The sequence below is a fragment of the Ammospiza nelsoni genome, chromosome 3 (genome assembly GCF_027579445.1).
Source record: "Ammospiza nelsoni isolate bAmmNel1 chromosome 3, bAmmNel1.pri, whole genome shotgun sequence".
NCBI lineage: Eukaryota > Metazoa > Chordata > Aves > Passeriformes > Passerellidae > Ammospiza > Ammospiza nelsoni.
This window is the reverse complement of record NC_080635.1, coordinates 23,227,327-23,243,798: the sequence shown is the minus strand read 5'-3', so window position 1 is coordinate 23,243,798 and position 16,472 is coordinate 23,227,327. Positions and strand designations below refer to the sequence as shown.

General features: G+C 44.5%; 1 protein-coding gene across 1 annotated transcript in view; it reads right to left on the bottom strand.

Annotated features, from left to right (window-relative positions):
* LPGAT1 (lysophosphatidylglycerol acyltransferase 1) overlaps positions 1–6,916 on the bottom strand; it is a 58,875-nt gene extending 51,959 nt beyond the window's left edge. The window contains exons 1-2 of the mRNA XM_059467612.1: positions 6,749–6,916; positions 5,857–6,115 (exon numbers count right to left, since the gene is read on the bottom strand). Coding sequence (XP_059323595.1) covers positions 5,857–6,094 — 238 coding nt within the window. The 5' untranslated portion in view covers positions 6,095–6,115; positions 6,749–6,916. The remainder of the gene's footprint in view (positions 1–5,856; positions 6,116–6,748) is intronic.
* Between the last annotated feature and the right edge of the window lie 9,556 nt (positions 6,917–16,472).

Genomic DNA, 16,472 nt, shown 5'->3' with positions numbered 1-16,472 from the left:
GCTTCTGACACACTAGATTACATTTGCTGGCATTAGATGAAGTACAAAGAAGTATGGTAACTGTAACACATGTCCCCAGAAGGAGATATGGGGAGTTTCTGATGTGATTTCTCATGCCATTAGAAAAGGACAAGGGCCTTTGTGCAGCACTCTGCACAGACACATGACAAGCCCAAAGAAGATGACACCAAGCTCAGTGCACACCTTCCCTCCGCTTACGCAAAGCTGCCTTTGGGACGGGCCTTTGCTCCAAGGCCACAGTGGAAACAGCTCCAATGTCCCCAGCTCATCCAACTCTGACCTTTTCTTATCCAGTCAGCTCCAAAGGTAAACACAAACTTCCTCTTACAAACAGCAAAATGAATGCAAAACCTCCTGCTTGATCTCAGCATAACCTACACATCAAGGAAAAGCTTAATTTAAGTCAGAGATTGCCTAGAAACTCAACACACACCCCCAGCATAAACCAGAAGTTTATGCGCAGTACTCTGCTACCCAAATCTACTGAGTCAAATCAGGTACTTCTGCACATTCTATGAAAATGTTATCAAGAACCATTTTCCTTCTCCATTTCTCACACTGCCTGACCTCAAACCAGAAGTTGTTCCCCTGTGCCTCTCCCTGCCCAGTCCTCAGAGTAGTGACCAGACCCAAAAGCAAAACACTGCCAGTGAAAAATCACACCCTAGGCACTGAGGAGAGCAGAACCAATGGCAGGGTTAGAGGCAGGTCTCCTGAAATAACACTGCCTGCCTTGTATGGGACAAAAAATTTACTTTATCTCATCTGCTGTCCTTCAGCTTCTGCTGCACTTCCTGCCCGAGGAGAGGGGCCAACCTGTCACAAGAAGCAGCACAGACAGCACATGTTGTCTGCACCAAGGAAGTGTTGTCACAGCAACTCCACCTGTGTCTTTTACAGCTCTGGAAGACAAAAATATTTGCATTCTTAGACGATTAGAGGAATTAAGGCTGTTGGCTGATAAAACGGAAACAAGATTTTGCATTAGAAGGAAAAAAAAAAAGTATGACTGCTGAAAAAATTATAGAGTGGTCTCATTCTAATCACATGTATAAATCAGCCAATAAAAGCTAAATCTCTTGGGAGGAGAAGAGATGGGGACAACTAAAAAACAAAATCTCAATCTCAGCTTTTCTTTACTTGTCTGAACAGAGACAGAAAGAGAAATTCTCCTCACTTGACAAAACCTGGCAATTCTTACAGACACTCTTTAAAATTAGTCACCATCCTGGCTGACACAGAACAGTAACACCACAGGATGGGTCCACTTTTAATTAAGCACTGCATCATTATACCAGCAAGGACAGTCACTGCACTCATAGTTTTTAGTGTGAATTAACAGGTGTATTACTCCCTTCCCCCTGCCCACAGCACTGACCTATCCAATACTGCTCTGTGTGTCACTGAGAGGCCGAAACACAAGGTTTTGTCAAGGTCTTCTCTTTGCTGCTGGAGTATGAAATACCCCAGGCACAGTTCTGAAGAAACCCCCTGCCCAGGTGCACACAAGCCTGCAGAGCCCACAGCTTCTCTCCCCTGGTGCTGACAGAAGAGCTGATGATTGCTGCAGCCAGAGGACACTCACTGTGATGGTGTTCACAGGAGTCTTAGGGTGAGGGAAGAGACGAGAATGTTGATTTTATGCTTCAGAAGGCTTGATTTATTATTTTATGATATATATTATATTCAAACTATACTAAAAGAATAGAAGAAAAGATTTCATCAGGACAGAAAAAGAATGATAACAAAAGCTTGTCACTGACTGAGACAGTCCGGACAGTTGGACTGTGATTGGCCAATAATTAGAAACAACCACATGAGACCAACCATAGATCCACCTGTTGCATTCCACAGCAGCAGATAATCATTGTTTACATTTTGTTCTTGAGGCTTCTCAGCTTCTCAAGAGAAAAAAATCTTAAAGAAAAGATTTTTCAGAAGATATCATAGCTACAACTCACCCTGGCAGCCCCTCCCCAGCCACAGCCAGAGGCAGCAGCCCCGCTCCCACGGTGGGATGAGCTGCGTGGAGCACACTGGAGCAGAACATCAGCATCCCCAGTGCCAGGGCTGCACTGCCAGCTGAGTGCTCTGAGTCCCAGAGACTCCTCACTGCAACACTGCAACACCACCATCACGGGCTCTGACCGACTCCTGCATTCCGACTGCACAGAGGCAACAACACAGTTCCTCTGTGTGTAATTAATTGAGCAAGCTTCTCTCTGGCAGTCCTATTTTTGGTGATTCAATTAAGTGCATGGATATTACACTTAGTCTGCAATACCTGACCAATGAAGATGAAATCTCTAAGATGACTGCTTTAAAACTAGTTTTGTAGGCGAGCAAGAGATCGCCAGAATTCACCACCACAGATATGCTCCATCTCCCTCCCATCTACCACACTATTTAGTGCTATCTGGTGTACTCATATATTAAATGACAAATTATAGTACAGGGGAAAAAGGTACTTGCCAACAAAGGATCAAGCACTCTTGAGTTTGCTTTTTATAGAATGCATCTTCCAACAAATGCAGGAAAATATTTAGAAGTATTATTCAAAGGTGCCTTTCAAATCACACTAATATGCAGATTCCAAGTGCCCTGGCTGAACAGCTCCTACAAGAGCAATACATTTATTAAAAATGCCTTTAAAAAGGAGATTTAGAAGAGTTATAAGAAGGCCCTTATGAAATAATATAAAAATAAAATAACATTGCTAGACTGTCGGTACACTCTTCATAAAAAGATATCCAGTTCTCATTTTTGTAAGAAACCCTATGGAGCTCAAGAGAACAACAGAGATATTTATCATACTCTGCCCTTTAAAAATCAAAGTAAAGCAATTATGCACAAGTTCTCTCTCATACTTGCATCTTAAGAAGAAAAAGATCAGGGAGATGACAGTGACCTTTACAATTTCTTTTCCAGTCCCTTCTTTAATTTGCTTGTCCAGTCATATGCTATTTCTTTACATAATACCAAGTGCATCTGCAAACAGAAACACCTACCTTTATCAAAAAGCACAGATTAGAGCTACTGATACAGACACAGATCAGGTAATTTCTGTGATCATAAATCCTCTATGTTCCTAACAGAAACCCCCAGGTTTAGACAGAGAAAGAGAAGGGCAGACATGATTCAGGAGTTCTTTCTCAGCTCTTCCAGCTATATTCAATAAAATATACCAACAATTATGCAACAGCAGCAAAGCCTAGAAGGGTAAGCAGCACTCACCATATTCTCTTAATTTGGTGTCGAGCTTTCTCCTACACATTACACACAAATTACGGGAGCAAAAAAAGTCTGCCCTGAATCTATTCTGCAGGCTCAGTTTAAGTCCTTAATTACAAATTATTTATGTCGCTTCTTACCCAAGAGATTACCCAAGCTTGGAAAGGGAAAAAATAAATAAAACAAAAGAACTAAAATATACTTGCAACACAACTGAAGCAGACTACGCCCTCCAACTAAAAGACAAGTAAACTTATTTATCTGGTTACCCTATTAAAGACAAACAAACCAACAAAAAATGTTCACCAACTACTAAAAGACAAAAACTTCAATCTTTTCAATGAACCCATGCATATCTATTGTCTTGTATTTACTTTTGCAAAGATAGGACATACTGAAGCCTACCTTTCACTTAGTTTTTTGGAATTTAGAACAGAAGAATTCTGGAGCAATATCCCTTTCAGATGCACCACTGCAAGTCTTGGACACCAACTCCAATAAAACAGTATTTCAGTTCTGAGTTAGTTATGTCATACTGTATAAATAACAGGGGACCTAGTGGCAGGTTTTTATGAAACTATTAATCTGGAAAAAGACACAGATTACTCTGTCTGCATATTTTGAAGCCAGAAAGATACACTTTCCAGGCCGGTTCTGCAAGTGGTAGAGAGCACTGATGAGGTGAAAGAAAGGACAAAGAAATAAGCTGTTCTTGCTAATTCATATAATTTCAGTATAAAACACACTAATGACTTAATGTCAAATAAAATGCATTTAAACTAAACTCTCATACAAGCATTTGCTCAAAATCCTCCCCAAAAGCCATGCTTCATAGTGAAAAGCAAAAAGAAGGGCCTCCTTACCCGTACACCATCCCTTAAAACACTTCTGCATAGCAGTCTGTAAATACTTCAAACAAATATACTAAGACATTTCAAGACCATAAAATAAGTGATTTCAAATCCGTAACACCAACCAACAGATGCTTCAGAAGATTCTAGGATATGCAAGTCATGCTAAGACCACCTTCCAAGCAAAAGGCAAAAGAAACCACACAGTTCTGCAGTCAGCAGTGAAACTACCCTGAGGAAATGGCTTTCAAAAATTGTCATGGGACAATGAATTTTAACCAGCACCTTCAGTACACATAGTGGATCCTCGAGGTCAGGAGCTGCATGACTTTAACATCACCATTATGGCCATAAACTTTCCCATTTCCAATTAATAGTACACAAGACACCTTGAAAGTCACTCCTTCCTGCTGGAAGGCCTGTGTGCTTTATGACATAAAGCAGACTTTTACAAGTGTACCTGCCACTGCAAACACCATGTGGACTTCTTTTAATGAGCAAACATATAAAAAGGCCTTTAAACAGCATCTCTGGATAAGCTTGAGCCGTACCAGGCAAGGCATTTTGAAGCAGTGCAATGCTGCAACAGCTCTGGCCCGACAGATCAGAGTCCAGCTTGCTGCTGCTGCCACCATGTCCTTAAAAAGCATGGAAAGCTCACCTAGAGTATCCACAGAACCTCTGTGCATCTTGGAAAGGCACAGGACAGGGCACCAAAAGCCACACTGGCACTGAGGCGTCAGCTCTCGTTGCCTAACAAGCCTCCGTCTGGGCCAGCACTGACTTTCTGACTAATCAGGAGTCTGACCAGACTCCAGAGCTGGCTGCTGCCATTCCTTGTTTTTCTTGTTTACACAAGACCTGCAGATGCAGCCTGGGCAGAAGAGAAGGAAAGAATTTTAGGAGGGCTGCTCACACTTTGCACTCAATAGATTAATTTCTTCCCTTTCCAAAGCTCGTACAAAGAACTGATGGCTGGTTTTTTCATGAAGTGCAGTAGCCAGGATGAAAATCAGTGCATTCGAGGACAAGACCAGAGCCTTCCTTAATATTTCAGTTCAGTCCATCACCTTGATGAGCCTATGAATACTAAACGAGCAAAAACAAGTTCAGAAATAACCACAAAGCAAGCATGCAGAGGGAAAACCCCTACAGATACTGTAATTAGCTCTGCTAACAGTAAATGAAGAGTCGTAGGGGTGGGAAATATTCCGTATCACTACTCGAATGAAAGAGGTTCCCTCTGCTTCCCTCCCTTCTGAGACGGCACAAAAGACAGTCGCTGCTGCAAGGAGCAGAAGACCTACTCTTCTGACACGAGCTTTGTGTCAAACTTCTCAGCCTTGGCTCCTGATCCTTCTAAGGGGAGATGATTTAGAGATGCACCCACTTAATATAAGAAAAGTTTAGTTCTACTAGCTACATGCATAGTACGAACCAACTCTCTTCTGAGGAGATGTATCTTTTTCGTGAAACACTAAAATAATGTGATCAAGATACTAAGGAGAAGGCATATTTCCCATTTCACTAGCACAAAATACTGACTGCAAACCTCTTAAAACATATAAAGTTTCTAGCTATGACTTAAAAAATGTTTCAGTACACAGCATCTCAACCCAGAAACACATCTGTAAGACAACTGAAAGAAGAACATCCTGTGTATTTACTACATTCAGATATTCCCCTATACATCCCCTTATCAAAACAGTCTTTTAACACATTAGTATGTTTTAAATTAAAAAGACATTCTTACCTGTGTATCCTGCCCACCAGCCCCAGGAAGCCACCATAGCTAAAAGCCATTTAAATAACACTCCTTCGATATACCAGAAGCTTTTGCTGTCCAATATTCGGAGAGGCTGCAGCACAATTAAATACAAGACGTAGGACGGAATAGCAACCAGATTATTGGCGACCATAAAAGCGAACCTGAGGAGTGCTTTCAGGCAGGTGTAGCCCAACTTCTGGGCCTTCTCTACAGTCACGGCCATGCTCTTCACAGCGGGACCGTCCTGCGGAGAGAGGGACAGCAAGGTGGCACCAGGAGAGCTCCTCGAGTGGTGACACCAAAACCAAGGTGGCACGGGGAGCGCTCCTCGAGTGGAGACAGCAAAAACACGGTGGCACAGGGAGGGCTGCCCGAGTGAGGACAGCAAATCCACGGTGGCACAGGGAGGGCTGCCCGAGTGAGGACAGCAAATCCACGGTGGCACAGGGAGCTCTCCCTGAGAGGGGACAGCAAAACCACGGTGGCACAGGGAGCTCTCTCTGAGTGGGGACAGCACAACAGGGTGCCAGGGGAGCGGAGCCCGAGGGGGCGAGGCGCGGGTGTCCCCGGCCCGGCCCCGGCCCTAACCCGCTCCCGCTCCGGCCGTGGGTCCCCGGGCAGGCAGCGACCCCCGCCCGGGGGTAGGCACGGACGCTCCGGCGCGACCTCCGGCCGGCGCCGCCTCCGTGCCCGGGCTCCGGGGCAGCCCAGCCCGCACTCCCGGCCCGGGGCACTCACGCGTGCTCCCGGCCGCCCTCCAGCTCCCCCTCCCCGCAAAGGCGGCGGGCGCTCCGGCGGCCTCTCCCCCGCCCCGGCGCGGCTGACAGGAGCCCGGGCCCGCGGGGCGGGGAGGCGGCGGCCCGGCCCCGGGACTCACCTCCGGCGGGGCGGCGGAGCGGCGGCGGAAGCGGCGGGGCTGGGGGAGCTGGGCCCGGCGGCGGCGGCGGTGTGGGCTGGCGGCGGCGGCTGGCGGCGGCTCATGGACCCGGCGGAGGCTGGCCCGGCCGCGGCAGCGCTGCTCGCCCTGCGGCTCCCTGCGGAGGGAGAGGGGGGCGGGCGGCGTGAGCGCGGGGGAGGCGGGAGCGCCGGGCCGGGCGGGCAGGCGCAGACCGCGGGTTCACCTCGGTTCTCCCGCGCCCGCGGCCGGGCCTGGCACGCTTCGCTCTGCTTCGCTTTGCGTTCCCTTCCCCTCCCCTCGCTTACCCTTCCCCTCCCTGCCGGCTCGGCGCTCCGCGGGCGGGACCGCGCCGAGCCCCGGCCCCGCAAGGGCAGGCGGTGCCGCGGGCGGGGGGAGGACCCTGCACCTGCCGGGGGCGGGGGTTCGTACCTCGGCACCGCCGCCGCCTCCGAGCCCCCGCCGCGGGCTCATGCCGGGCGCTGGGGCCGCGCTCCCCGCCCCCGCCGCGTCCGCCCTGACCGCCCGGGAGCGGGGCTGGCGCTGCAGCGAGCGCCGCCCCCGCCGGGCAGCGCACAGCCCCCGCGCCGTCCCGCTCTCACTCACACACCGACGCGCACACAGACACACACACAGACAGACAGACACACAGACATCGGGACGGATGCCGCAGCGCATCCCGGGCCGGCCCGCGCTCCGCGGAGGGGGCACAGGCAGCGGCTGCCCTCAGCGCCCGTCCCGGGCCGGGCGGGGAGACACCGGGACGAGCCGGGGAATGGCCTGAAGCTGTGTCAGGGCAGGTTTAGGATGGATGTCAGGATAAGGCTCTGCACCCAGAGGGTGTTTGGGCACTGGAACAGCTCCCCAGGGCAGTGATCACCGCACCCAGCCTGGCAGAGCTCAAGCCGAGTTCGGAGCACACTCCCAGGCAGGCACACGGGGTGACTCCCGGCGGTGTCCTGGGCAGGGCAGGGAGCTGGATGGGATAACCAGTGCTGTGCATCCCGGATAACTGTGGTTCTGTGAGCAGGCAGCAGCATGGCTGGGCCCCACCACTCCCCCCCCACCCTTGATGTTTGGTTAAAGTTGGGCAATCGGGGAAGGTAGGAGAGGATGCTCCACAGGTTCCCTCAGCACCACCAGAAAAGCCCTTTGGGCCCAGACAGCAACAGTGCATTTTGTCTTGTCCTGAGTGCCTTGTGTGTGCTTTTTATAGCTCTACTTCTCCAGTCTTCTTCCTTCTCTCTCATCCCTGCCCAGCAGCCACAAACATTATCTACCTCCAAAGCAACTCTGTGATGGTCTCCAGCCTACAGAGACACCTGATGCCAGCACAGAAGCAGCTGAGGGCAGAGACTTGACAGCCCCATGCAGAGAACCTGCACCTTTACAAAACCACTCCAGGGTGAGGCTGTTTTGCCTTCTGTGTAACTGCATCTTCCCTTGTGGTGATACAGGACTGTTGCCTCTTGTCTGTTCGCTGTGCCTGTCAGACACAGCTCTGCTCCTGTCCTCTCTGTAACCCCTGAAGAGGCCATGGAAGAGCACAGACTTCCATCAGCTCTCTGGCCTGACCAGGCTGCTCCCCCTGCTTCCTTGAGCTGTTAAAACACTGAGCAGAATGGCTTTGCAAGTGATTTTAACTCTGCTTGCGTTGCTAAGGAAGAGCAGCAGCTGAAAACACCTTAACAAGGAGATATGTTAGAAGGTCTCTTGTGCTGAAAAAAGAAAAAAAAGTTCAAATTGTAATATGTGGACTGAAAAACATATCAGTTTCCCATACTATGTGTAAAGCTAGTCTACTGTTTCCTAGACAATGAGGCTTCAGAGATGACTGTACCATCAACAAAATTAAATCCCTACCTCTATTCCAGGAAGCAAACAAAGTTGTTATTGCAGATAAATTTAATTTGAGAACTTAAAAATGCAAATAACCAAATAATACCATCATATTCTATTTGAGAAAAACAAAACAACACTAAACTTCTGACCTTTTTGACAAAAAGAACACATCTTGCATAAGTGTTTCCAAGTCTGGGCATTTTTTTGCCTGTGTTATTTTTATTCCTAGGTTAAACCTGACAGTTGTGCTCAGTAATCATTATGCAGTCGGCTTGAGCTGTTCTGAAGTGCTACCAGCATCAGTAGAACTTGAGTTTTATGTTGGTTTGGGGTTTTTTTTCCATATATCTCATACAAACAACTCTGGGCATACACTTGAGGTTATTCTCAGCAAAATTTTGCTCCAAAATTCTCAGATAGAAAAAAGGACAATTTTTAGGCTTTTATTAAGGATACATTTTAGGTTTCTTACATCAAACAGCAAAATGAAGCTTAGTTTATGTATCATTCCAAGATTAAAAATATTTATGATAATAAATTTTTAGAAAATTTAAAGTCTCTTAATTTTATTCCCACTGCACAGTTTGGAACACTATTCTGAAGCCTGATGCATCCAATGAGGGACTGCAGAAATGATGTTAGACAAGTAATGAATTAGGCAATTTATCCTGCAGAAAGGAATTGCACATGGGGAAGCAGCTGTACAAAGCATTCATTCTTTGTCAGTGACTGCCTTGAAGCTTAGGAAGCTGTGGTTTAGCATTCTGCTGAATGAGCTCCTAGCAAAGACCCACCCCTATTCCTCATTTCCTGGCCTTCCCATGGACAGCCCAGTCCTAGGAAGTGTGAAATAACCCCACTGCTCTGGACAAGCAGCTGCGCCACCCAGTCTGAGCCTCTGGAGAATCCTTTCTCCAGTTACCAAGTTACATGTGTGCCATTACTGCAAACAAAAAGAAGGAGACAACTAAAAGCAGCAAATTTTTATTTGGTCAGTAACTCTGAAGCCCAGAAGTATCACAAGTGATTTTTGGTTTCGATTTTAAGAAAAATAAATTCTATTTTCTGGAAGTCATTCCTCAATCTCTGAGCTTTCATTATATATAGTTTGTCTTTTTACTACTATAAATGCAAAAAAAAGGGCAAAGTATTAATATAAGCAGCTCTCACTTTATGGCCTTTTTAATAATTTCTCTAAAGTTTACATGTTTTTTGACTGAATACCCTGCCTATAACGTCTCTTTTCAGCCTCACAGAAATACTGACAGGGATGTCACTATTGATCATTGTAAAAATACATTTTAATGTGCTACGGATATGAACATTGGTTAAACTAGGTCATTAACCAATGTCAACAATTGCTGGAGCAAATAAATAAATATTGGAGTTGTGTCCCACTTACCTTTCTAAAAAACCCACAGGCCACAAACACAGAAGAAGGCTGGGCTTGAGCACATGTTAGAGGTGTGGATGTGACACAGTAACAAACAAACAAACATCTGTTGTGTTTGGCTGCTTTAACAATTGTCCAGAGGAGCACTCAGCTTACTGCACAGGCTGGACCTGAGCTCTGGCTCTGATTCCAGTCAGGTGCCAGCCACAAACTCCTCAGAGGCCTTTGAAGAAGGTAACATGTCTCATGTCTGGGTGCCCTTCCAGAAGTGACTGAGCAAATCAAAAGCTGCTCATTTGTCACGACCAAATTCAATCAGCTCTCCCTGCTGGCTCTCCTTGCAGCAAACTGAAGCTGCAGATGCCATGTGGTTGGAGCAGAAAGGGTTAGGAGCATGCACTCACATGCTGACAACTGTAAAAACAAAATGGCCTTTTACAAATCATAAGCTCTGTCATACAGACAGCAAGGACAAGAAAATAAATTTTCTGAGAAATCTCAGAAATTCTACAGAGCAGAAAACAGCTACTGCTTCCAGCCTCTCAGAAAAAAACAGCTGGCTACTTGGGGAATTAGCTAAAATTTTATTTTAAAAAGAGAGCATGATAGAAAACATGGAAGAAGACTAAATTGCCATGAGGAACTACAGAGATGGGAACATGCAGGGCACAGGCTGCTGGAAGATGCATAATATGAAATATGGAATATTCTCAAGGGAACATAAATACAGAAAGTATCTCAAGTGAAATAAGTAGTTAGCATTAGGTTTGGAAAAGTCACGGTTTAAAGAAGCATCAAGAACCTATGTTTTCTATAATCTGCAATGAACAAAGGGGAAAAAAGATAAAGCCACACAAAAGCACAAAAGGGAGGAAGTTTTAGGATATGGAAAAAAATAAATTACATTTAACCTTCAATTCTGAGCTGCTTTGCAGCGTCAAATACCCCAGTGTGAAGGATTTTTAGCATTACTGTCTTCAAAACATTTAACATTTTCATTACAACAGTTAAACCTTCCAAAATACTCTGTAACAGTAGTTTCTACTGCAACCTCTGTGAGAAAGGCAAGATCCTTCCATTCTCCAAGGAGATTCTCAGATTTAAAGGGCAGTATCAGTTACTCCATCTCCACCAGCTGCACCTCAGGAGGAGCCCTGCTTGTCCAAGTCCCTTGAACTTCAGTGGCAAGAGAATCCCATGTTCTTTCCTGCAGTCACCCAACAGCAGCCATGCTTCTTACAAGATCTATTTTCAGTAATCTTTCAGACACACAAGTTCCTTTGAAGGCTCACTTTCATTTATCACACACAAACATAAAACCCAGGCCACTTGCCTTTTGTCATTTCTCTCCAGGAAGTAAATGTTATCAGCGTATTTGACCTTTTGGTCAAAGATGCTTTTGTTTGTACTCTAATTCTTTTAAGGACACTTCAGGGTAACACGAAGCAGCAGTTAAAAAGGAAGTAAATTGTGGCATTGACTTTACCACATTTCACATTCCTGAATTTATGCAAAAAGGCTTTAACTGAACCTCAGCCCCCTGATAAGTTCCCTTCCCTTGCTTGCACTTCCAGATCCCTGCACCAAGATGAGCCAGCTGCAGCCTTGCCAGTTCCCCTGGCTCTAGCACACAGAGTTGTCATTTTTGCTCATTTTCTCTAATACTTAAACCTTTGGATGAAAGGCTAAGTTTTTTGTGTTAAAAAAATTATAGGCCTCAGAGGAAACATCACAAACATGACCAAAACTTCCAGGCTCCTGATAAATGCACACTTTTCTTCTCCCTTCTACTAGCTTCAGCTGACATCAGATCTTAGACAGTGCTCATTTAACAAGACTGCAGGATGCCAGGTTAAGGTCTTGAGTTGTTTTAAGGCCATTTTTTATCTCTAGTGTAAGACAGACTAAACAAAATGTATTTTTTCCTGAGTGAATAAAAAGTTGAAGCATTGAAGTAGCAGCATTTGACCTGAAATGGGTTTTGGATGTTTGTTTGGCTGTTTTTTTTTTTAACCAGGAATCATTAAATATGATGCAAGTTGGATTGTTACATAGCTCTTTAAGTTAATATTTCATTCCAAAATTTTTGTAAGCCTAAATGAGACCAAGTAAACATTTTATAACCAGGCATTATTGCATTTGTAATTTTGCCCAAGGGAATTTTATACAGTTAGACACAGACAGAAGAAGAAACTCTGGCTCCAGTGAGGCAACTCCAGTGCAATGCTTGAAGCTCTGTCCAACATAAAGTAAAAATTAAAGTTTGACACACAGCTTCTGGGGTGTTCTCAGAGCAAACCAAGCCAAGGAGGCCATGCAACATGGAAGACACAGCTACACAAAATCAGGATATAAAAATACCAGTGTACAAAAATGCTGGGGAAGAGAAGAGACTGCTGTGTCTAATGCTGGGGCTGGCTGTGGTCCCATCACTCCATCTACTGAGCCCTGCGTCAAACTGGGTCTTTATATAGTGAGATTGTCAAGAACGTGGACTGCATCCTCCCTGCTCTGCATTTCAGATGGAGCTCATCTGGTGGATTACTGCTGCTCAATTTAATTGGCCAGCATAGTTGGGCGTTCTCTATGGGAAGGTATTTTTGTCCCATTTAATACCTAATTTTTATTTATCACGTGCTTTCTAATTGTTTGCTGAGTCCAAGGCAGTGTCAAAATAGATTTACTGGGTATGGACACATAAAAAAGTGATAGTTCATAAACTTTTCAGGTGTAGATTATGTTCTAATATTTAAAAGTACTCTGTTATTTAGGATGTTTGTCAAGGGTTTGTTTTTAACTGGGTTTGGATGCATTTATTTCCTTTGTGTGTGATAACCAGCATCTGTACTACTGCCACCACAGAGGGTCTAAAGACGCTCTAAGGATAAGCTGCTGAGGGGGACAAAGCCAGATGATGTTTCAGTGAAGGCTATCTTGATCTCCCAAAAGAATTTGGGCACATTAATATCTGAATGTACTTATTCTTTCTGCAGTATAACAGGAGCAAATCAAGGAATTTTGGAGCTGTTAAGAACAGTGCAGTCATCTTGTTCATAACCTTCACCATTTGTAAGACAGCAAAACCCAGAATATATCCCATTGGAACAACTTGCCAGCTAGTCAAGACTAGCAGAAGGTGAGGCAGATTTAGCCATTGCTCCCTTTCTTCTACCAGCTCTGTGCAAATTTCATAATTTTCCTCTTAGGCAGAGCTTGTTAACCTTCACACAATGCTACTCTTGGATTTTCCATTTCAATCTGTTTTACATAAGATGTACACATCATATTTATCATTTTTGGGGTTACTCTTGGTCCAGCATATGATTAATATAGGGCCTCATATTGCAGCTACGTGTTCTGTAACTCATATGCAGACCTGGTAAGGTTACTCAATGTATTTCACAGTTGGCCAAATCAATATAATCTTAAAAACCAGAGAGGCTGTTCCTGCTATTGCAATGCCTTTTCATACTGTAATAAAGTCTCCATAGCAGCCCCTGTAATTGTGAGCTGAATAATTCAGGTGTTTTGAGGTGTATGATTTCACATTAAAGCAAAACTGAAGACTTTGACAGAGGCCTCTTATTAAAGATGGGTAACAGATACAGCACAATGCAGCCAGGTGGTCAGTAAGCAGCACTCCCTTTGCTGCTCTGTGGAATGTTTTTAACCTTGCTCAGTGTGTGTCAGTCAGTGGGCAGCTTTGACAACAAAGCTGGGTCCTCATCTCAGTTCCATGGGTGTTTTCTTCACCCCATTGACACTGCTGTCACCAAGGTAGGTTTGAGCTGAGGGTTTGCTTTTGATTTTTGTGGCATCTTGTTTTGTGTTGGTTTGTTGGCATTTTTGAAAGAAAGGAGCTCTAGAGTTACTCCAGCTAATTAATCTTTTACCTCTTTGTTTGCTTGGTTATGAAATCTTTTGTCCATAACATGGATTTAATTCAATCCCATCTACAGAATCTCACTACTTCAGGCAATGATAACATGCTGATTATATATAAGCTTGCACTTTGCAAGATTTTTTTGTAAACCCATTAAGTTTGCATAAGGAAGCCTGCTACAAACACAGAGATGAAGCCAACCTGGTTTTAGGCAGATGGGACTCCTAACATTTTCTAGTTATCACACTGTTTTGTGATTAGCCATTTTTAAAAAATATATATAGGAAAAACAGGAATTTGACAGCCCTGAATTAATCTCTAATATTTCTCTCCATCTGTACTGGCAAATTAAGCACTATGCTGTATGGTCCTGATCATGAAGTTCATATGTTGCATAAAGATCAGATGAAGCTCTTATTTTCACTCAAGTTCACTTCAAGTCAGCATTTACCAGACTGACCTACTTGGGTTTGGTAAACTCTTAATACAAAGTCAGTGTTTGTAGATCAAACCATAAATACAAGAGAACTAAATAAATACTTATCGCTGTTATTAAATGTGATTATCACACTTCAATCCCTAGTGAACAGCTTGTTACAAAATAAAAGAGTTATTCACACTACTTTATCCTTCTTGTGTTTGTTGAATTCTATATCAGTACAATCTAAAATTAATATTGATGTTTCAGGAAGTGGTGATTTTTGAGTTGAAAAAGAAAGTAGGGAGTCCAATGTAACAACAACAGCTGCCTTTGTGGGGGAGTCTGTTTGTCCAAGTGCTGAATTCCAGTGATTTCAAACAGCACTGGTCAAAGTTCAAAGATCCATCCTATTTGAGCAGACTGAAGACCTGGGGACAAACTAATAGGTCTGATCCAAAGTCCACTGTACATTTACAGGAAGCCAGTATTGTAAAATAAATACCATCTCTGAAATCTGATTAGGACAGAGATCTATTGAAATACTCCTCATCTTCCCTCTCCCAGTTTAGCACAGCATGCAACCTCCTTGTCTTATGATGCCATATGCAGCTTTGCAACTGTTTTGCTGAGCTTCCTCAAGACTATGTTTAACTTGGTTACCCAAAGAAGGTCATGAACACTTCCATGGTGCAAGCTGTTTATACAGTTTTTGCACAAGCTCAAGGAAATCCAAAAGGAGAAGTCACACCATGATTTGCATCCAAGCTGCCCACATCCTCTGCAGCCTTGCTACCTGCCTGAAAAACACAGTTGCAGACTCTCTGCTGAATGCAGAATACTGATGTCCACTGTTAACAGCAATTAATCATTTCTTTGGGAAAACTTCAGTTAAAGATACTCTTGGCACTGGTTAATGAGTAATCATTAATTAAGGTAGACAACACTATCAGTTAAGCATTAAAAGGTATCCTGTTTTGGGGGTTTTTGTGTGTTTTTTTTCCCTACAGGGAAAGATCATAGAACCACAGAATGGCCAGGGTTGGAAGGGACCTTAAAGACCATTTAGTCCAACCCCTCTGCTCTGTGCAGAGACACCTCCCACTAGACCAGGTTGCTCAGAGCCCCATCCAACCTGGCCTTGAGCACTCCCAGGTATGGGGCATCCCCAGCTTCTCTGGGCAGCCTGTGCCAGAGCCTCAGCACCCTCACAGGAAAGAATTTCCTCCTAATATCCAATCTAAACCTGCTGTCTTTAGTTTGAATCCATTCCCTCTTGTCCTGTCACTGCATGCCCTTGTGAAGAGTCCCTCTCCATCTTTCTCACAGGCTCCCTTCAGGTACTGCAAGGCCACAGTTAGGTCCTAACTGAAGCCTCCTTTTTTCCATGGATGCAGGAGAAGGCTGGATTCCAGAAAACCCTTATACACCTTGGCTGTAGTTTCATATTAAGTTTTTCACCCTAAGCCTTGGCCAGGCCCAATGTGCTCAGCAGGAGAGGAAGGGAGGAGGCACCACACCCTGTCCTATGACTGGCATCAACAATAAAGCCCATTCCTGTCCTCCCTACAGCCAATCCAAACCACTTTATCCTGATTTACACCAGCCAGCAGCACAGACTTGGGCAACAGTCAACAGTCAAAGAGGAGCTCTTATCTAGATGATAGAAATGCTGTTATGTATTTTTTACCACAGACATCCAAGACCAGTTCCCTTAATCTGTGCCACAGCACTAACGTGTTTGTAAGGGACAATTACTTCCTATTTTCATGCCACACAGTCATGTGCTGCCCAAAAGCTCCATAGGTTGGCATGTGCAGTAAGAGCTGGAAATCGTTCTTCCTGAAATACCACAAATGTTTATCATTAGTGTTATTGATGCATTTCAACTTAATAAAATGTTGTAAAACCCATTACACCATTTTTAACTGTGGCTAAGAAAAGCAATCCTAATGGCATGGATGAATCCACTAGGGATTACATAGTTTGATTTGTTCAGCCTAAGTCAACAAAAAGGAACAAAGAAACTAAAGTAAGGTTTCAAAATCCTACAGTTTCCTAATGATAGCTATAACTGTAATACTATTTTTGTAAGGCTATGTATTTAAAAAAAAATATTGAGGAAAGTAAAAGCATAACAGAAACTCCCTTTGTCAAACAGAAGTGATGC